The sequence below is a fragment of the Oncorhynchus mykiss genome, chromosome 12 (genome assembly GCF_057628025.1).
Source record: "Oncorhynchus mykiss isolate SJ-2025 chromosome 12, ASM5762802v1, whole genome shotgun sequence".
Taxonomy (NCBI): Eukaryota; Metazoa; Chordata; class Actinopteri; order Salmoniformes; family Salmonidae; genus Oncorhynchus; species Oncorhynchus mykiss.
This window is the reverse complement of record NC_143033.1, coordinates 18,661,951-18,685,203: the sequence shown is the minus strand read 5'-3', so window position 1 is coordinate 18,685,203 and position 23,253 is coordinate 18,661,951. Positions and strand designations below refer to the sequence as shown.

At 41.8% G+C, this 23,253-nt stretch overlaps 1 protein-coding gene across 1 annotated transcript; it reads left to right on the top strand.

Moving 5' to 3' along the window:
- The first annotated feature begins 121 nt into the window (after positions 1 to 121).
- On the top strand, positions 122 to 5,298 carry LOC100135895 (osteopontin-like protein). Its single transcript, NM_001124267.1, is given in 7 exon segments — positions 122 to 236; positions 3,148 to 3,261; positions 3,369 to 3,431; positions 3,573 to 3,626; positions 3,759 to 3,842; positions 4,111 to 4,422; positions 4,546 to 5,298. Coding segments are annotated over 6 exon segments (1,044 nt in total). The 5' UTR covers positions 122 to 236; positions 3,148 to 3,162; the 3' UTR covers positions 4,978 to 5,298.
- The last annotated feature ends 17,955 nt before the right edge of the window (positions 5,299 to 23,253 follow it).

Genomic DNA, 23,253 nt, shown 5'->3' with positions numbered 1-23,253 from the left:
GGTGGGCCAGAAGTGGTAAACATCACAAGACACATCTAGCCCTGCTGCTATTGGCTGGAGCTGGAGGCAGCCGGGTTTATAAGCCAACCAGCAGCCTCCCTTCAGCAGCATCCATTCACATCCAAACTGAACTGTGCTGTTCCTCCTTTGGCATCCAAGAGAATAGTGAGCAGCTCTCATCCTCCTGACTAACTACTCTAGAGTTATCCTGTGGATTCTCTGAAGAACAAGTCAAGGTAAAAAAAAAAAAGGCTTTTACTTGTATAGACATTGGTGCTTACTTTCTATAATCCTCTCCTATATTTTGTGTAACTCAAATATCAATTATTTTCACAATTTGAAGAAATCTGGGAGACACTCTTCAGCACTTATAATCTATCATCCTACACAGTCAATGCTTCAATGTGTTGCACTTTTTTTTATGTACAACAGAATACACGCAATATTCTGGTTAGTAATAATAATGAAAAAGAAATAGAGCTCACTAGTCTGGTGTAACAGTTAGTTTGTGTTATTACACATTCTCTCTATACACCAGATATGTATGTGCCTTTGCTTGAACCTGATAGAGTGAAATAAATCATAAACTAGGTTTTATAGTGTTGGAGTGATGAATGTGAGCATGACAGCTGGAAGAGGAAGCTGTGGCCTCAGCTCACAAATCCACAGCTAATTTGTTCTCAGCTAACTGACTCGTACAGTCTGTTCCAAGACAAAGCCACAGCCTTTAAAGAGCTGCTGTGAGGAGAAATAATAATAACAGCAAAACTGGCAGGCTGGATTAGTTACTTCTGAAGTCAGATCTCATCTACACTCAAAATCCTCTCAACATCCCACATTGTTTCTCTCGCCTCCGTCACACTTCAGATTTCTATTCTAGAACACATCTATTCTAGAACACATTTATTCTGGAACAGATTTATTCTGGAACAGATTTATTCTAGAACAGATTTATTCTAGAACACATTTATTCTAGAACACATTTATTCTGGAACAGATTTATTCTAGAACACATTTATTCTAGAACACATTTATTCTGGAACAGATTTATTCTAGAACACATTTATTCTAGAACACATTTATTCTGGAACAGATTTATTCTAGAACAGATTTATTCTAGAACACATTTATTCTAGAACACATTTATTCTGGAACAGATTTATTCTAGAACACATTTATTCTAGAACACATTTATTCTGGAACAGATTTATTCTAGAACAGATTTCTATTCTAGAACCCAAGGATCTAATGAAAAAAGTAGAGTTAGCTTTCAAAATAAAGCTGAGGGACGTTCATCATGTTCCCTGCCTCCCTGGACCAACTGTGGTCTTCCAAACTTCCACTTTTAACTTGGGGAATTATACACTATGCAGAGATCATTATAGGTATAGCTAAAAGACTGCCTGCTCAGAGTTATACTTGATGTAATGTTGTTCTAGCTGAGAGTAGTTGATCTGGAAAACAAGGGAGACGATCATGCGTGGGGTTAGGCATTAAAAAAAAAAGAATCAAGTCAAATGTCAAATGTTCAAATGTTCACCTTACAGTGAAATGCTGAATAAAACAGGTGTAGACCTTACAGTGAAATGCTTACTTACAAGCCCTTAACCAACAATGCTTTATGAAGTTAAAATTAAAAAAAAAAAAGAATCAAGTCAAATGTCAAATGTTCAAATGTTCACCTTACAGTGAAATGCTGAATAAAACAGGTGTAGACCTTACAGTGAAATGCTTACTTACAAGCCCTTAACCAACAATGCTTTATGAAGTTAAGAATGTTAACAAAAAAAGTGTTAAGTAAAAAATAGAACATAAAAGTAACAAATAATTAAACAGCTGCAGTAAAATAACAAGCAAGGCAATATACAGGGGGTACCAGTACAGAGTCAGTGTGCGGGGGCACCGGTTAGTCTAAGTAATTTAGGTAATATGTACATGTAGGTAGAGTTAAAGTAACTATGCATAGATTATAAACACAGTGTAGCAACAGCGTTAAAGAGGGGTCTGGGTAGCCCTTTGATTACCTGTTCAGGAGTCTTATGTTTTGGGGGTAGAAGCAGTTAAGAAGCCTTTTAGACCTCGACTTGGCGCTCCGTTACCGCTTGCCGTGCGGTAGCAGAGAGAACAGTCTATGACTAGGGTGGCTGGAATATTTGATCGTTTTTAGGGCCTTCCTCTGACACCACCTGGTATAGAGGTCCTGGATGGCAGGAAGCTTGGTCCCAGTGATGTACTGGCCATATGCACTACCCTCTGTTGTGCCTTGCGGTAGGAGGCCGAGCAGTTGCCATACCAGGCAGTGATGCAACCAGTCAGGATGCTCTCGATGATACAGCTGTAGAACCTTTTGAACCGTAGAACCTATTCTCCTGAGGGGGAATAGGTTTTGTCGTGCCCTCTTCACGACTGTCTTAGTGTGTTTGAACCATCATAGTTTGTTGGTGATGTGGACACCAAGGAACTTGAAGCTCTCAACCTGTTCCACTACAGCCCCGTCGATGAGAATGGGGGTGTGCTCGGTCCTCCTTTTCCTGTAGTCCACAATAATCTCCTTTCTCTTGATCACGATGAGGGAGAGGTTGTTGCCCTGGCACCACACTGCCAGGTCTTTGACCTCCTCCCTATAGGCTGTCTCATTGTAGGCTAGGCTAGATGTCATTAGTTGGGAGGGAAGCCCATTTTGTCTGCCAACGGTTAGGGACTTTAAAAGGAGTGCACTTCCAACAGAGTCCTTCCTATGGCAGAGACTCATAAGGGCCCATGGTTGGTGTTCTCCCTGTATAGTATCCAGGCTTTAAGGGTTTAAACATTACAAGGCAGGACTTCACAGGCACTTTTCATGTAAAATCAGTCTAATTGCCTCCCATCCGGGCATTTCTGCTGTAATTGATGCTTTTATTAGGATACCCATTACCCGACGCCAATGGCGACAGCTAGTCTTCCTGGGGTCAGACACATAACAAAAAAGACATTACAGACAAAAATACTTTACAAATTGAAAAAATAAGGTATCACATTTTCACATTTAAAAAGGTGTTAAATGTAGCCTACACAGTGTACAGCTTTCAACAGAGTTTGTATTTTCAGTTCTCGTCATTTTGGTGGCTTTCATGATTCTTTCTTTTTTCATGATTATATTTTTTTTAGATACACCTTGTGACAATGAAGGCTGCAATTGTTTTCGTCCTGCTCTTTGCAACGGTCCTCGGTCGCCCAGCGATACGCTCGCCCGGCAACAATCCAGAGAGCTTAGAAGAACTGGTGAGTGTTCCTTTTATATGAGAACATACAGTATATATTGAAAAGAGTCAGACAGAGAGGCAGATGTGTACATTGGTATCATCTTAAATTCCTGTTCATGTTGTCAGGTGAAACCAGCTCCAGTGCTTGGGATAGCCCCAGCAGAACTTACTGAGGTGGCCCCTGTACAGGTAAGAGCCTCTTTCAGCAAACATTCCTTTATCATCTGTAGTTGTGTTGGCATTGAAATGTATACATTTGCCCTGTAGGGAAAACTACATTAATATGTCCATTTTTATTGGACTCTTTTTAATGCTGAGGTTTTCTTTAAGAATGTAGATACTGCTACAACATCAGACGAGAGCTCCGACAAAGATGAAACAGAGGTAAAACATAATTATGTTGTAGCATAATGAAGCAGAAGATGCTAAATAAATCTTACCCCTGATAGAGACAACCATATGCTTTTGATGGATGTTAATTGATACATTGATTGATCCTGTTTTTCTATTCTCCAGGGAGCTGATCCAACTTCAGACCCAACATCAGACAGTGCAGACAGCGCAGACAGCGCAGACAGCGCAGACAGCGCAGACAGCGATGTGAGTAGTGCACTATGTATAAAACTACTGACATCTTATATGTAGGATATATTGAGTCACTTTTTATTTATATATGCATATGTAGTTATGGCTCCAATAAGTCTACAGGGCCACACAAAGACTATAGCCACACTGAGACTATAGCTTGTAGTTCAATGAAGACATCTAGCTAATGTTGACAGACAGGAGCGTTTCACCAAGCTCTTATTTGAACTTTATATCTTATAAGAGGTTATGTAAAACTAAAGGTGTTGTGGTGTGTTTTCAGGACACAGACGAGTCCAGTGAGTCAGAGGAGGCAGACACCACCGCTGCCCCTGCAACAGCTGAGCCAACCGTAGAGCCCACAATGGCTACCACTGAGGCCCCCATTTACGATGACGGACGTGGAGACAGCATGGGTTACCCCAGCGACTACAAGAAGTCTATCATCTATGTAGATACTAACAACATCGAGAAGGGACCCTCTCCTTACAAATCCCATGGAAAGATAGATGAGGGCATGTATGCTGGCAAAAAGGTGTCCGTCTACAACACCGGGCTCGGAAACAAGATTGAGAAGACGATGACAGTGTTCAAGGTAAATTTGTTTCTCCTCTGTGTTAGAATTCTCCATTTCAAACTCATAGGCATTATTTCCTTCCATTTAGTTTTGGAAGTTGGTATAAACATCCTTCCACCGCCTCTCTCTCTCCCCCTCCAGGCCCTACAGGTGCATGATTTGATGGAGGAGGACACCAGCACCCCTGACGTGGAGAGCCAGGTTCTGGACGCCTCCAGCGGGAGAGCCGAGGAGTCCAGCATGCGCAAGGCGCATGTCGACGTAGCCAGCCAGGACAGGACCCCCTCTGAGAGCCCAGAGAGCCAGAAGGCCAAGAGCCTGGAGAGTGATGCCACCAGTGAGCTCACCAGTAGCGCTAGCAGCGATGGTACTAGCGAGAGCACCAGCACCAGCGCCAGTAATGAGACTGACAGCAGCAACAGTAGTGAGGAAGCTACAGCCAGGCCTGGGGCAGCAGACAGCGACTCAGCAGAGAGCAACGAGAGCCATGACAGTGACAGCGACTCGGCTGAGGAGGCAGCCACAGTGGCTACCATTACTACCGATGCTCCCATTGTCATCACTGCCAAGTAAAGGCCTGTCTCTCTCATCCTGCTGCTGTCGACAGTGAAGAATGCTACCAGGACCTGGAAGGTGCTCTATGACCCTGCCTTAGGAGGAGAGGTCAAAACGGAGAGAATAACAGAAAACATATAAGCACAACTTAGGGTCTGATACAGTACAACAATAATACATGATAAGATTCATACTAGCTATCTCATCATGACATATAGAGCAGTCAATTTTGTTCAATTGCACAATTATTTACACTACATGTTGTTTGTCCCATTTTTACTGTAATAATGTATAACGTTGTATCAGTCCTAAATACATGCATTCTTTTTTTCCATAAAACTCATAGTGGGTCTGTTATTTCACGTGTATACGTTGTTGTGTCTGCTGAGCCATTGAGCTCTGTGTGTAGCATGTAGAGACTCCAGGGGGATTCACAGTGGTGTTCACCAGAGAAACCACAATCCATCACAAACCATCATTCAGTGTCGTTATGAGCTAAAATATGAACAAAGGTCCTGTCACAGTAAACATGCTGGATGTAAAATAGTACTGGAAAAAATTACATTTTGAACCTTGAAATGAAGTTGTTCATAGGTTGTTTTTCTCAACGTAACATTCCTTACTCAATTGTCTGATGAGGTGTTGTCTCTGTCAGGAGGAAGCTAGAGTTCACACATAACTCAAGCTGTGCCATAATCCCTTGGTGGTGTAGTGCAGCAAATAAACCACAAGATAGCGCTGTAGGAATGGATGAAATCACAGTCAAAATCCCACTGTTAATGACACACTCGATCTCAGTGAACACTCATACTCTTTTCCAAGCATACAGTACACTAATACACTAATAATCTATTATGACTGATCATACCCATAACTAAAACTTGATAACAGTAATCAAAAATATAATCAATTAAGAGACATCTTTTCTCAATTTAAGTATTCTTCTCTCTCTTTATTGAGTACACAAGTTCACAACAAATATCAATCAATCAATCAAATGTATGTTATTAAGCCCTTTGTAAATCAGCAGTTGTCTCAATGTACTTTACAGATAACCAGCCTAAAACTCCAAAGAGCAAGTCACTACATACTGTGTGTGAAGAGACATACTGGAGCATAACACAGCAATATCAATGAATCAATCAAACATTCACAATTGTTTATATCACACCCAGCAGATTATGATCACCTAGCTCACAGACATCCAAACACCCGTAACTACCACCATATGTTGAACTAGTAAAGATTACAGGGCTTCTGATAGGGTTATTATGAAGCTATCGATAACATTACCTATAAATGCTGCTGCATAAACATTTTTTTTTTTTAAATGCCAAGAAAGATATTTCATATAATGCAGATACTGTAAACAGTCCATACAAAAAATTAAGACCTAAAAAAAGCAATGATTTATAAACTCTTGAATAATTATAATAAAGCATTCTCATGAATTCTCTCATTATTAGTTGTCTCCTCTAGTTGGTGAAGGGGGAGTTGCTGGAGCGGGAGTTGTAATGTCCTCAGTGACACGTGCAGTAACGTTCCCTGGTGACGGTGTCATTTCACTAACAATTGGCCCATTCGTGGACATTTCTGTCACTGGTGGGATAGTTGACATGGCAGGAGTGGGAGGGTTCACTGTGGTTGGAGCAGTTGGTCCTGGTGTCATTCTTGATTCATCAGATTCTGAGGACTCGTGGATTCGTGGACCATTGTGGTGTCCAGGCCTGTTGAACTGTGGACCATTGTGGTGTCCAGGCCTGTTGAACTGTGGACCATTGTGGTGTCCAGGCTTGTTGAACTGTGGAACATTGTGGTGTCCAGGCCTGTTGAACTGTGGACCATTGTGGTGTCCAGGCCTGTTGAACTGTGGACCATTGTGGTGTCCAGGCCTGTTGAACTGTGGACCATTGTGGTGTCCAGGCCTGTTGAACTGTGGAGTGAACAAAGCACATCATCACCTGAAAATACTGTAACGATAGCCATTACTGCTACTAATTATGGCAAAAGATATATAAAATGTTCATCCACTTACTGGTTTTGCGATTGCTGTTGAGATAAAGACAATAAGAAGTGCGGGCATCAGTAGCTCCATCTCTTTTTTATTCCTGATGGAAAAAATAAACAAAGATTTCTCTCTGATTACAGCTCCTGTCCTGTCTGAGCCTACTGTGGAGGAGACCATAGACAGACATCCAGAGATGGTGCTAATATAGAGGGTGCCAGTAAATGAACCAAGGGCTGGGCAGTTATCTAATCCTAGGAATGTTGCAGGAGGATTACTGGGCCTGATAGGATAGGCTTTCTGACTGTGTGTAACAAATGTCTGTCATTTCATCACTGAAAATATTCCTCTCTGAGAAAAACTTAAATAATTCCAGTGTAAACAAAATAATAAATCATCCCCCCCCCCCCCCCTATGTTGAAGAGATCCATTGTATTGAAACAAAAACTGAAAAAGGAAAAAGCTGCTACATGTCTGTCACTAGCAGGAAATAATCTTTGCTAAAACAATACTAATGGCCTGGGAACTAGCTCAAACTAGTGCAGATAATTATTTAAGCCACAAGATTAAGCAACGATTAGCCAACATAATGGAATAGAAGTGTAGACATGCCTTGTCATTTCCTGTCAACTATCATTTCCTGTCAACTATAATTACATGAAACTGTTACTGATAGAGACTGATGACTGAATGACTAATGGTCAAATAAGTACACATAGTTTCTGGAAGAAAAACAAATCCTGAAAATGGCAACATGATCATAATTTGTATTGCAAGTCAAAGGAGGAAGTTAGGTAGTATCTTTAATTCACTACTAGTTAAAACCTCACTCATGTCATTTTGAATCATGGATGGTTGAGCAATTAGATTTTGAAAGATTGTCTAACAAGTTTAATCTTGCCCAGCCTGAATGTTGCATCCAATGTGATACTCAGTATAGTAATGTAGTAAGCACACCACAATATTCTCCTCCATTTTGTTGTCCCCCACGATGAAATCTGAGAGGGGACTGTGGATCTGTCTCCATCTGTTCGTTCCTACATTAAAGCCAAATTAAAGCCAACTTATGCTTGATCTGAAAATATGGTCGGAGGCGCCATATGGAGGATGTGACACAATTACGGAGCATCCAGAGGAATGCAGAGGCCAAACTGAGCTCCATACTGCATCGCCGTGCACCTCCAATATTTAGTAACAATGCGGAGGGCTCTATATAGTTCCGCATTGGCATGATTGGTTGACTGTAGGTAGGGGCAGGAGGTCCTGTGTAAAAGCAAACTCACTTCCTTGACAACGTCCTTCAACGCTCTGCTCAACAGCTCTACGCTGCTCCATAAAGCGCAAGAAGCATGAATGCCCTGACTTCTGCAAAGACCGTGGGCATTGTAGACGTCAGACTGACCATGCAGAGCCTTTAGTCACACAAATATCTCAGACAGCACTTGCCCAATTTTGAGGAAACTTGAGTGAATGATGCGTCTTGCCATAGCAATCATGCCTTTACAAAAATTACACTTATTGGCCCAAGGGGGCTGCTGCATCGAGGGGGACGCCATGTTTACTGTTGCCTTGTTTTTATTTGGTCTGTGGGTTGAAATCTGGAGTACATCTAATCAAGAATGAAATCAGAACAAACAACTACTGACATGTTCAAATCAAATCAAATGTTCTTGGTCACATGTTTCATAAACAGCAGGTGTAGACTTAAGAGTGAAATGCTTACTTTGGGCTCCAGAGTGGTGCAGTGGTCTAAGGCACTGCATCTCAGTGCTTGAGGTGTCACTACAGACACCCTGGTTTGATTCCAGGCTGTATCACAACCGTCCGTGATTGGTAGTCCCATAGGGCGGTGCACAATTGGCCCAGCGTTGTCTGGGTTTGGCCAGTGTAGGCCGTCATTGCAAATAAGAATTTGTTCTTAACTGACTTGCCTAATTAAAATCAAATTAAATCCTACAATGCAGAGTTAAAGATAAATAGAAAATAGAAATAATGAAACAAGAAATAAATACACAGTGAATAACAATAATGATTAAAAATAACATGGCTATGTACAGGTGTGTGTGGAACATGTTAATTCCTTAGTGATGTGTACAGGTACTTGAAGACATTAAGATCAACACAATATTAGGCCACAGGGTAATGCTGTTGATGCTTGGTGGTTTTAGATTATGATACAGACACACATACACAAATGTATAGCATAACAAAATCCTTCATTTTAAATGAGGCTGATATATTTCGATACCATACTTATTTTATTTCACTGATTACATAGTCCTTTATATCCGGAACATATAAAGTCAGTGGTGTTGCCGTGGTGATCTTACAACACAACACAAACAGCTGAGTATCAAGTAACAGTTAGAATAAACGAGATACAGACAAAGAAAATATCTGCACGACAAAGTGTATACTGTACATCTCCTGGGACACTACCCCTGTGTTTCACTGAACCAATCATCAGCGTTTAGGAGAGTTTCTCCCATGATGACGAAAGGGGGCATGTTGGTGCCGCTGAGGTAGGTATAGTGTGCGCACCTTTGTAATGGAAATTCCCTGTTAGAACAAGCACATGTTTTGTGATTCTACAAGCGTAGACATGCCTTGTCAGTATAATGTCAACCATTAAAAAAAACTATATTGAAACTGATGACTAATGGTCAATTGGCTAATGATGGCTAATGGTCAATTAAGTCCAGTCATAGTTGCTATAAATATGAACTAATTTAGCGCATGATGAAGGCCAATGGTCCAATCCCACCAAAACAGGCTGACAGCCACTGGGCGGGCATACACTGGTTGAATCAATATTGTTTCAACATCATTTGTCTACCTATTGTGATTTCTGTGGAAAACACATTGGGATTAGCTAAAAGTCATCAACCAGTACTGTTTTCATCTAATTTAAACCAGCTCTGTAAACACTGAAATTAGCCTAAAAATCGAATTTAAATAGAATGACTTAACCTGACTACCAGGTTGTTAACTTAGATGTAAGAAGCTTTTGGGAAACCGGGTGCAAGATGGTAGACTGGTTTTCACTGAAGTGCATTACACCTCATATAGTAGGAGTAGGAGTCACTGTTCAGGCAGGAATCAATGGACTGTGGCTTCACATTTCATTTCAATATACCTCTTCATTTAGGTTGATGGAACGACATTGAAACAACAACGTATATTCAAACATACCATTTTACTATCAACATTGAAACAACGACATATATTCAAACATACCATTTTACTATCAACATTGAAACAACGACATATATTCAAACATACCATTTTACTATCAACATTGAAACAACGACATATATTCAAACATACCATTTTACTATCAACATTGAAACAACGACATATATTCAAACATACCATTTTACTATCAACATTGAAACAAGGTCAAACAACATGTCTAATCAAATATACAATTCAACATCCACCCAATATACCCTATTGAGTTCAACATCCACCCAATATACCCTATTGAGTTCAACATCCACCCAATATACCCTATTGAGTTCAACATCCACCCAATATACCCTATTGAGTTCAACATCCACCCAATATACCCTATTGAGTTCAACATCCACCCAATATACCTTATTAATATTGAGTTGCAACCCCTTTTGTCCTCCGAACAACCTCAACTGGTCAGGGCATAGACTCTCCACAGGGATACTGGACCAGGTTGACTCCAGTGCTTCTCACAGTTGTGTCAATTGGCTGGATGTCCTTTGGGTGGTAGACCATTATTGATACACACAGGAAACTGTTGAGCATGAAAAACCCAGTTCTTGACACTCAAACCGGTGCATCTGCCACCTACTACCATACCCCGTTCAAAGGCACTGTAATGGAATTTTAATGTTTGTGCTTTTCTTATAACTATTTTCTGTGTTCTATTCATGTGCTGTTCTATAAACCGATTTCTGTGTTCATGCAAGTGGCTGACTGTACAAATCCTCACTATCAGTAGCTGCAATTTGGCAGTACGCCCAGACATTGTTTTGAAAACAAACGAAAGATATCTCAGTTTCAATGTTTCAGCTTTGAGAGAAGAAGCCTCGTGAGATATTGGTCTGTCACATGTTATGAACCAGTATTGGTCTGTCACATGAATGAAACAAAACGGTAATGATTAATGAATTATGCTAAATCATGCAAATAGAACGTGTCTGTGTATAGCCATATATAAGACAACTGCTGGGACTGCCCAGGCAGAGCTCCTGATTGACATGTGTACTATGGTGCATTGAGTTGGTTGGAACCTCTCCAGTGCGCTGACAATAACTTCTTTGGGATAGGGGGCAGCATTTTCACTTTTGGATGAATAGCGTGCCCAGAGTGAACTGCCTACTCCTATGAACTCCTACTCAGTCCCAGATGCTAATATATGCATATTATTGTTAGTATTGGATAGAAAACACTCTGAAGTTTCTAAAACTGTTTGAATGATGTCTGTGAGTATAACAGAACTCACATGGCAGGCAAAAACCTGAGAAAAAATCCAAACAGGAAGTGGGAAATCTGAAGTTTGTAGTTTTTGAACTCAGCCCCTATCGAATTCACAGTGGGATGTGGGTTATTTTGCACTTCCTAAGGCTTCCACTCGATGTCAACCGTCTTTAGAACGTTGTTTCAGGCTTCTCCTGTGAAGGGGGGCCGGATGAGAGCTGTTTGACTATGGGGTCTGGGAGCGGCCTCGTTCTCAGTCACGCGCATTTCACATGAGAGGTATCTCTCGTTCCATTGCTTTTCTACAGACAATGGAATTCTCCGGTTGGAGCATTATTGAACATTTATGATATAAACATCCTAAAGATTGATTCTATACTTATTTTATCGCTATTTGTGCTTTTTGTGACTCCTCTCTTTGGCTGGAAAAATGGCTGGGTTTTTCTGTGAGTTGGTGGTGACCTAACATAATCGTTTGTGGAGCTTTCGCTGTAAAGCATTTTTTAAATCAGACACTGTGGCTGGATTAACAAGAATTGTATCTTTAAAATGGTGCCTAATTCTTGTATGTTTGAGAAATTTGATTTATGAGATTTCTGTTGATTTGTATTTGCTAGCGGAACCCCAGTCCTAGACAGGATATCCAATGATTCTTTTAAGATTGACTTCGAGTGTCCCTGTGTAAGAATTTCCACAACAACACTTGCCCATTCACCATATGAATGGCACACATACACATTCCATGTCTCAATTTTCTCAAGGCTTAAAAATCCTTATTTAACCTGCCTCCTCCCCTTCATCTACACCGATTGAAGTGGATTTAACAGGATTATAGCTTTCACCTGGATTCAGCTGGTCAGTCTATGTCATGGAAAGAGCAGGTGTTCCTAATGTTTGGTACAGTTGACTATACACTGAACAAAAATATAAACGTAACATGCAACAATTTGAAAGATTTCACTGAGTAACAGTTGAGATTAGGAGATCAATCAATTGAAATCAATTCATTAGTCCTTAGTCTATGGATTTCACATGACTGGCAATACAGATATGCATCTGTTGGTGACAGATACCTTACACAAAAGGTAGGGGTGTGGATCAGAAAACCAGTCTGTATCTGGTGTGACCACCATTTGCCTCATGCAGCGACACATCTCCTTCCCATAGTGTTAATCAGGCTGTTGATTGTGGCCTGTGGAATGTTGTCCGACTCCTCTTCCTGTGTGAAGTTGCTGGACATTGGTGGGAACTGGAACACGCTGTCGTACACGTCGATCCATAGCATCCCAAACATGCTCAATGGGTGACGTCTGGTGAGTATGCAAGCAATGGGAGAACTGGGACTTTTTCAACTTCCAGGAATTGTGTACAGATCCTTGCGACATGGGCCATGTATTATCCTGCTGAAACATGAGGTGTTGGTGGTGGATGAATGGCACAACAATGGTCCTAAGGATCGCGTCACGATATCTCTGTGCATTCAAATTGCCATCAATAAAATGCAATTGTGTTCATTTTCCGTGTTTTGCAGGTACTATTTAATGAAGCCTCCAGTGCTAACATAATTGCAAACAGGTTTTCTAATGATCAGTTAGCCTTTTAAAATGATAAACTTGGATTAGCTAACACAACGCGTTATTGGAACACAGTGATGGTTGCTGATAATGGGCCACTGTAGGCCTATGTAGATATTCCAGAAAAAAATATTTCGTTTCCAGCTGGTCATTTACAACATTAACAATGTCTACACTGTATTTCTGATCAATTTGATGTTATTTTAATGGACAAAAAATGTGCTTTTCTTTCAAAAAACAAGGACATTTCTAAGTGATCCCAAACTTTTGAACGGTAGTGTAGTTCTGATCATTATGGTGAAATTAGATTGACCTGTTAGTCAGGTTACGTCATTGTATTTATATTGAAGTTTTACCCTAATTTCAGTGTTTACAATGCTGGTGGAAATGAGATGGAAACAGTACTGGTTGATGATTTTTTGCAAATCCACCTAGATTCCACTTCACAATAGGTTGACAAAAATTACGTTGAAACAACGATTCAACCAGTGCGTGCCCAGTGGGAGCTCTTAGACCAACATTTAATTTATCATTTTTACAATTTCACAATTTTATTCCAACCTCATAATGTGGAAATGTATATAAAACACAGGAAAATCATGTCATGACTGCGTTGGGCCTTTAAAGGGTGAACGGTAAAATATCGAACTAATCTAATGAAGAATCATGGTTGGTTGAGCAATTTTATTTTGTCAGACAAATTGACTAACAAGTTCACTCTTTCCCAACCTGACTGTTGAATCCAGGGTGGTTCACAGTATGGTATTTTGATAAGCCTCAGGTAAACAAACAGTGTAATATTGATGCTCAGTGACTAGACGCTCTTGTTACACACGATGAAACACAGTAACACAGAGATGCACAGTGTATAGCATAACAAAATCATACACTGAAATGAGGCAGATAGATTTGAATTTCATACACATTTTATTTCACTGATTACTCTTCTTCTATATAATTGGAGAATACAAAACTCAGAGATTCAGGGTTATTGCCTTGAGGGCCTTACAACAGAACAAAAAGACAGAACAAAAACTCAGCACTACAGAGGGAACACTAATCCCTTGGGACTGTGTGTTTCTTCAGCGATACTACACAAATTCTCTCTCTTAACAGATCCAAGGTTAATGACAAAGGGAGGCATATTGGTGCCACTGAGGTAAGGATAGTGTGTGTACACAGGGGCTCCCATAGTGTTGCGAAGACGGCTAAAAGGGTTATAACCATAGGGGTTATAGCTATAGGGGTTCAAGTTGTATGGGTTAATGGTGTATGGATTCAAGCCATATGGGTTAATGCCTAATGGGTTAAGACTGGATGGGTTCAGGCCGTATGGGTTGACGCCTAATGGGTTAAGACTGGATGGCTTTAGGCCGTATGGGTTGACGCCTAATGGGTTAAGACTGGATGGGTTCAGGCCGTATGGGTCGACGCCTAATGGGTTAAGACTGGATGGGTTCAGGCCGTATGGGTTGACGCCTAATGGGTTAAGACATTAATGGGTTCAGGCCGTATGGGTTGACGCCTAATGGGTTAAGACTGGATGAATTTAGGCCGTATGGGTTGACGCCTAATGGGTTAAGACTGGATGGGTTCAGGCCGTATGGGATGACGCCTAATGGGTTCAGGCCGTATGGGTTGACGCCTAATGGGTTAAGACTGGATGGGTTCAGGCCGTATGGGTTGACTCCTAATGGGTTAAGACTGGATGGGTTCAGGTCGTATGGGTTGACGCCTAATGGGTTAAGACTGGATGGGTTCAGGCCGTATGGGTTGACGCCTAATGGGTTAAGACATTAATGGGTTCAGGCCGTATGGGTTGACGCCTAATGGGTTAAGACTGGATGGGTTCAGGCCGTATGGGTTGTAGCCTAATGGGTTAAGACTGGATGGGTTCAGGTCGTATGGGTTGACGCCTAATGGGTTAAGACTGGATGGGTTCAGGCCGTATGGGTTGACGCCTAATGGGTTAAGACTGGATGGGTTCAGGTCGTATGGGTTGACACCTAATGGGTTAAGACTGGATGGGTTCAGGCTGTATGGGTTGACGCCTAATGAATTAAGACTGGATGGGTTCAGGCCGTATGGGTTGACGCCTAATGGGTTAAGACTGATGATGGCTGACGTTTTACAGGCTCCTAACCAACTGTGCTATTTTGTTCTTTTTTTTTGCATTGTTTGTAACTTATTTTGTACATAATGTTGCTGCTACTGTCTCTTATGACTGAAAATAACTTCTAGGCATCAGAACAGCGATTACTCACCTCGAAGTGGAACAAGAATTCTCCTTTAACTAGAGTGACGTGAAGGATATACTGCTTTCTCGGGAACGGAACCAAATCCCTGTCATTTGTGTGAAGAAAAGACAAAGGGAGCGAGGTCTGGCTGCCAACTGTAAACTCCCACTGCTAACCTTTCTATTGGCCAACATGCAATCATTGGAAAATCAAATGTATGACCTACAATCAAGATTATACTACCAACCGGACATTAAAAACTGTAATATCTTATGTTTCACAGAGTCGTGGCTGAACAACGACACGGATAATATAGAGCTGGCAGGATTTTCCATCCACAGGCAGAACAGAGAAGCTACTTCTGGTAAGACGAGGAGCAGGGGTGTGTCTCTATTTGTCAATAACAGCTGGTGCATGATGTCTAATATTAAAGAAGTCTCGAGGTATGGCTGGCCTAAGGTAGAGTACCTTAGATAAGCTGTAGACCACATTATCTACCAAGAGAGATCTCATCTATATTATTCGTAGCCGTCTATTCACCACCAAAGGCCATAAATCAAATCAAAGTTTATTTGTCACATGCGCCAAATACAACAGGTGTACAGTGAAATGCGTACTTACAAGCCCCTAACCAACAGTGCTAATTAAGAGTAAAAAAAAAAATATTGTTTACCTAATACCTAAGTACAGAAAAAACATGACAGTGAAAATAACCGTAGCGAGGCTACGTATATACCGTTGAAGTCAGAAGTTTACATACACTTAGGTTGGAGTCATTAAAACTTGTTTTTCAACCACTCCACAAATGTCTTGTTAACAAACTATAGTTTTGGCAAGTCAGTTAGGAGATCTACTTTGTGCATGAAAAGCAATTTTTCCAACAAATGTTTACAGACACAGTGAAATAATCTATCACAATTCCAGTGGGTTGGAAGTTTACATAAAATAAGTTGACTGAGCCTTTAAACAGCTTGGAAAATTCCAGAAAATTATGTCATGGCTTTAGAAGCTTCTGATAGGCCAATTGACATAATATGAGTCAATTGGAGGTGTACCTGTGGATGTATTTCAAGGCCAACCTTCAAACTCAGTGAGTCTTTACTTGACATCATGGGCAAATCAAAAGAAATCTGCCAAGACCTCTGAAAAAAATGGTAGGCCTCCACAAGTATGGTTCATCCTTGGGAGCAATTTCCAAATGTCTGAAGGTACCATGTGGATCTGTACAAACAATAGTACAGAAGTAGAAACCCCTTGGGACCACGCAGCAGTCATACTTGTCAGGAAGGAGACGGGTTCTGTCTTCTAGAGATGAACGTACTTTGGTGCGAACTTCACAAAATAGATGGCATCATGAGGGATGAAAATGATGTGGATATATTGAAGCAACATCTCAAGACATCAGTCAGGAAGTTAAAGCTTGGTCGCAAATGGGTCTTCCAAATGGACAATGACCCAAGCATACTCCCAAAGTTGTGGCAAAATGGCTTAAGGACAACAAAGTTAAGGTATGGGAGTGGCCTTCACAAAACCCTGACCTCAATCCTATAGAAAATGTGTGTTGCTTGCTTCGAAGCGAGCATAGAAGTGATTTAGATCGTCTGGAAGGCTTGTGTCACTGGGCAGTTCTTGGCTGTGCCTCCCTTTGTATTCTGTAATAGTTTTCAGGCCCTGCCATATCCAACGAGCGTCAGAGCCGGAATAGTGCAATTCAAATCTTAGTCCTATATTTGCACTTTGCCTGTTTGATGGTTCGTCTTAGCAGGATTTCTTATAAGCTTCCGGGTTAGAGTCCCGCTCCTTGAAAGCAGCAGCTCTACCCTTTAGGTCAGTGTGAATGTTGCCTGTAATCCATGGCTTCTGGTTGGGGTATGTACGCACTGTCACTGTGGGGACGACATCCTCAATGCACTTATTGATGAAGCCAGTGACTGAGGTGGTGTACTCAATGCCATCGGAAGAATCCCGGAACATATTCCAGTCTGTGCTAGCAAAACAGTCCTGTAATTTAGCAGGAAACATGCTCGAAACATCATGGATATTGTCATTATTACGTTGTATGCTGTCAACGTAGCACAGGCAGAGAAATATTCAAAGCACATATGTATTCGAAGCAAATCACAGACACTCACCTCAACATTGACAGGTTCTTCCACTCCACTTGTTTTGTGGTCCACCTACTGTACGGTGATAGAAAGAAATCGGCTGTATCAGAGCTGATGTTCAGGTGATGTACCATTTTGATAAATGTGTTGTATCCTTTTAAATCAGGCAGTTACCGGGGCAGCAGACAGAAGCTCACAAGACACATCAGTAGAATAACACTCCTTATTGTAAGACTACCTGTTTGAATGATAATCAGAATCACACATGTCAGAATTACACTACCAGACTGAACTACCTCAAATCAAATGTTATTGGTCACATACATATGGTTAGCAGATGTTAATGCGAGTGTAGAGAAATGCTTGTGATTCTAGTTCAGATAGTGCAGTAATATCTAACAATTCCACAGCAACTACCTAATACACACACATCTAAAGGGATGGAAGAAGAATATGTACATATAAATATATGGAACGGTGGCCGAGCGGCATAGGCAAGATGCAATAGATGGTATAAGATACAGTATATACATATGAGATGAGTAATGTAAGATATGTAAACATTATTAAAGTGGCATAATTTAAAGTGACTAGAGACCTATTTATTATAGTGGCCAATGATTTGAGGTTGTATGTTGGCAGTAGCCTCTCTGAGTTAGTGATGGCTGTTTAACAGTCTGATGGCCTTGCGATAAAAATTGTTTTTCAGTCTCTCAGTCCCACCTTGATGCACCTGTTCTGACCTCGCCTTCTGGATGGTAGCGGGGTGAACAGACAGTGGCTCGGGGTTGTCCTATATGATCTTTTTGGCCTTCCTGTGACATCGGGTGCTGTAGGTGTTCTGGAGGGCAGGTAGTTTGCCCCCGGTGATGCGTTGTGCAGACCGCACCACCCTCTGGAGAGCCTTGCGGTTGAGGGTGGTGCAGTTGCCGTACCAGGCGGTGATACAACCAGACAGGAAGCTCTCAATTGTGCATTTGTAAAAGTTTGTCAGGTTTTAGGTGACAATCCAAATTTCTTCAGCTTCCTGAGGTTGAATAGGCGCTCTTGTGCCTTCACCACCCTGTCTGTGTGGGTGGACCATTTCAGCTTGTCTGTGATGTGTACACCGAGCAACTTAAAACTTTCCATCTTCTCCACTATTGTCCCGTCGATGTGGATAGTGGGGTGCTCCCTCTGCTGTTTCCGGAAGTCCACGATCATCTCCTTTGCTTTGTTGACGTTGAGTGAGAGGTTGTTTTCCTGACATCACACTCTGAGTGCCCTCACCTCCTCCCTGTAGGCTGTCTCGTTGTTGTTGGTAATCAAGTCCACTACTGTTGTGTCACCTGAAAACTTGATGATTGAGTTGGAGGTGTGCATTGCCACGCAGTCATGGGTGAACAGGGAGTACAAGAGGAGGCTGAGCACGCAACCTTGTGGGGCCCCAGTGTTGAGGGTCAGCAAAGTGGAGATGTTGTTTCCTACCTTCACCAACTGAAAGTCCAGGACCCAATTGCACAGGGTGGGGTTGAGACCCAGGGCCACAAGCTTAATGATGAGCTTGGAGAGTACTATGGTGTTGAATGCTGAGCTATAGTCAATGAACAGCATTCTTACATAGGTATTCCTCTTGTCCAGATGGGATAGGGTAGTGTGCAGTGTGATGTGGACCTGTTGGGGCGGTATGTAAACTGAAGCAGGTCTAGGGTGGCAGGTAAGGTGGAGGTGATATGATCCTTGGCTAGTCTCTCAAAGCACTTCATGATGACAGAAGTGAGTGCTACGGGGCGATCGTCATTTAGTTCAGTTATCTTTGCCTTCTTTGGTAGAGGAACAATGGTTGCCATCTTGAAGCATGTGGGGACAACAGACTGGGATAGGGAGCAATATAATATGTCCGTAAACACACCAGCCAGCTTGTCTGCGCATGCTCTGAGGACGCGGCTAGGGATGCCGTCTGGGCCAGCAGCCTTGCGAGGGTTAATACATTTAAATGTCTTACTCACGTTGGCCGAGGCAAAGGAGAAAGGGGGCCCGCAGTCTTTGGTAGCAGGCCGTTTCGGTGGCACTGTCTTATCCTCAATGCGGGCAAAGAAGGTGTTTAGTTTGTCAGGAAGCAAGACGTCGGTGTCCGTGACGTGACAGGTTCTCTTTTTGTAGTCCGTAATTGCCTGTTGACCATGCCACATACGTCTTGTGTCTGAGCCGTTGAATTGCGACTCCACTTTGTCCCTATACCGTAATTTTGTTTGATTGATTGCCTTGCGGAGGGAATAACTACACTGTTTATATTCAGCCATATTCCCAGTTATCTTTCGATGGTTAAATGCGGTGGTTCGCGCTTTCAGTTTTGCATGAATTCCGCAATCTATCCACGGTTTCTGGTTAGGGTAGGTTTTAATAGTCACAGTTGGTGCAACATCTCCAATGCACTTCCTTATAAACTCACTCACCGAGTCAGTGTATAGATCAATATTATTCTCTAAGCCTGCCCGGAACATTTCCCAGTCAGCATGCTCAAAACAATCTTGAAGCGTGGATTCCGATTGGTCAGACCAGTGTTGAATAGTTCTAGTCATGGGTACATTCTGTTTGAGTTTCTGCCTATAGGACAGCAGGATTGCGGAAGTTAGAGTAGTAGTGGTCCAGTGTATTGCCCGTGCGAGTGCTGCAATTGATACGTTGATAGAATTTAGGTAGCCTTGTTCTCAAAATTTGCTTTGTTAAAATCCCCAGCTACAATTAATGCAGCCTCAGGATATATGGTTTCCAGTTTACATAGAATCCAGGGAAGTTCCTTGATGGCCGTCGTGGTATCTGCTTGAGGGGGGATATACACAGCTGTGACGATAACTGACGAGAATACTCTTGGGAGATAATATGGTCGGCATTTGATTGTAAAGAATTCTAGGTCATGTGAACAGAAATAATTGAGTTCCTGTATGTTATGATAGTCATTAATCATGAAGCATACACCCCTGTCCTTCTTCCCAGAGAGATGTTTATTTCTGTCGACACGACGCATGAAGAAACCCGGTGGCTGTACCGACAACATATCCCGAGTGAGCCATGTTTCCATGAAACAGAGAATGTTACAATCTCTGATGTCTCTCTGGAAGGCAACCCTTACCCTAATTTCATTCACATTGTTGTCTAGAGACTGGACATTGGCGAGTAATATACTCGGAAGCTGTGATTGGTGTGCATGCCTTTGAAGTCTGACTTAAGGCCGCTCCGAATACCTCTTCTGCAGCGACGTTGTTTTGTGTCAGCCTCTGGGATTAGATTCAATGTCCTGGGTGGTGGTCCGAACAAAGAATCCGCTTCGGGAAAGTTGTATTGCTGGTAGGTTGACGTCGCTCTTTTATCTAATAGTTCTTCACGGCTGTATGTAATAACACTTAAGATTTTCTGGGCTAACAAAGTAAGAAATAACACATTAAAAAAACTAAATACAGCATAGTTTCCTAAGGACTCGAAGCGAGGCAACCATCTCTGTTGGCGTCATCTGAGCCTTCAGAAGGTGTAATTTACACTGAATAAAGTGGTTTGTGCTGTTTGTACCGTCATTCTGTTACCAAACATTGGACACAGGTGCAGGCTGGTTTGCAACACAGGATGATACTCCCAAGAATAGGAGATAATAGGACAGTTTCACACAATTTCACAAAGTTAGTCACATTCTCAATTATGTGGACACATACAATTACAATGTCCCATTACACTGTTGTTAATTCCTTAACAATAATTTAATCTGTTTTAAATGCAGCAAGCTTCTCAAGGCATAATATCCTGTACTCCACAAATTCTACCATTTAAGTCTCATCCGTTGTGAGACTGAGTTTAAAACCTTCAACCATTCATACATCATATACAGTTCTAACTTCCAGTGTCTTCTCATGATTAGGCAGTTAACCCACTGTTCCTAGGCCGTCATTAAAAATAAGAATTTGTTCTTAACTTAAATAACTTAAATAATTACACAGAATTACATAAACACAGAATGGATATTGTGTCATACAGAAAACGTCCCTGGTGGACGGAGCCAACATGACAGCTGGTTACACAAAGGAAAGGGGGTTGGGTTTGAGTGAAAGAGCGGGAAGACTGAGGAACAAAGGGAGAAGCTATGCTATCGTAAATACAGTGTCTTATGCATTCTAAATTACCGCCCATTTGAAAAAGGAGAATGCAATATATATTTACTCTGAGCTGCGCTTCGGTAGGTTGGTCGTAGATGCTGGCCGTGTTGCCCAACAGAGATCTTCCTTGTCCTTTGAAGAGTGTCTCTGGTGGTGAACTGGCTACTTGGTAGTATCGTGTAGTTTGTTAGAACAGATCCTTTGTCCATCCTTTCTTAGCCCACGTTTACAGCTGCGGTTGCTAACGCAAAGGCTAGGAGGAATCACTTCTTTAGTGAATAAGAGTTCACAGTTCATACAAAGTAGGGTCATGTGGGTGAGCTGGTGAATTGTCAAAATGTTCATTACCACTCAACCCTACCATCGCACTTCCGACACCAATCTGTCCTGTTGAACAGAGCAGCAGCAGACCCAGTATGAAAAGTGTGATTTGCGCCATCACCTCAGATCTGATCGTCCTCAGGGTTGTCCACCTTCAGACCGTGGATCCAGTTGTCCCTTTCAGCGATCCTGACCGCAGTCGGAGGGGTCAGCAGCACTTGGTATGGTCTCCTCCACCGAGGTTGGTGCCAGTGCTTTCATCTCAGATCCTTAACCACGATCCAGTCGACAAGGGAGATGTTATGCAGCTGTCCTCCCTTTGGCTTGGGCAGGGTAGCTCGGCACCTGTGTATAAATAGACTTCAGAGTTTTGTTTTGCTCTCATATACTTTACCATCTGGTCTTCCCCACCGGTCAAGGTAAACTGGGCCTGCTTCACTGGCGCATTGTCCATCTTCATCTGCCTTCCTGTAAGTACTTACCCTGGCAGGGAGAGAGTTCGATAAAATCCATCATCAAGTGACTGAAAGGCTCAGGTGTGGGGTGAGCTGAAATAGGGTGGGTGCAGATCTTCCGACATTATACAATGAAACATTGTTTACAAAAAATGTCAGCAAAATTTGTAAACCCAAATGTATGTCAATATCTATTAACATACAGTTGAAGTCGGAAGTTTAAATACACCTTAGCCAAATACATTTAAACGTTTTTCACAATTCCTGACATTTAATCCTAGTAAAAATTCCATGTTTTAGGTCAGCTAGGATCACCACTTTATTTTAAGAATGTGAAATGTCAGAATAATAGTAGAGAAAATGATTTATTTCAGCTTTCATTTCTTTCATCACATTCCCAGTGAGTCAGAAGTTTACATTCAATTAGTATTTGGTAGCATTGCCTTTAAATTGTTTAACTTGGGACAAATGTTTCAGGTAGCCTTCCACAAGCTTCACACAATAAATTGGGTGAATTTTGGCCCATTCCTCCTGACAGAGCTGGTGTAACTGAGTCAGGTTTGTAGGCCTCCTTGCTCGCACACACTTTTTCAGTTCTTCCCACAGATTTTCTATGAGATTGAGGTCAGAGCTTTGTGATGGCCACTCCAATACCTTGACTTTGCTGTCCTTAAGCCATTTTGCCACAACTTTGGGAGTATGCTTGGGGTTGTTGTCCATTTGGAAGACCCATTTGCGACCAAGCTTTAACTTCCTGACTGATGTCTTGAGATGTTGCTTCAATATATCCACATCATTTTCCTCCCTCATGATGCCATCTATTTTGTGAAGTGCATCAGTCCCTCCTGCAGCAAAACACCCCCACAACATGATGCTGCCACCCCCGTGCTTCACAGTTGGGATGGTGTTCTTCAGCTTGCAAGCATCCCCCTTTTTCCTCCAAACATAACGATGATCATTATGGCCAAACAGTTCTATTTTTGTTTCATCAGACCAGAGGGCATTTCTCCAAAAAGTA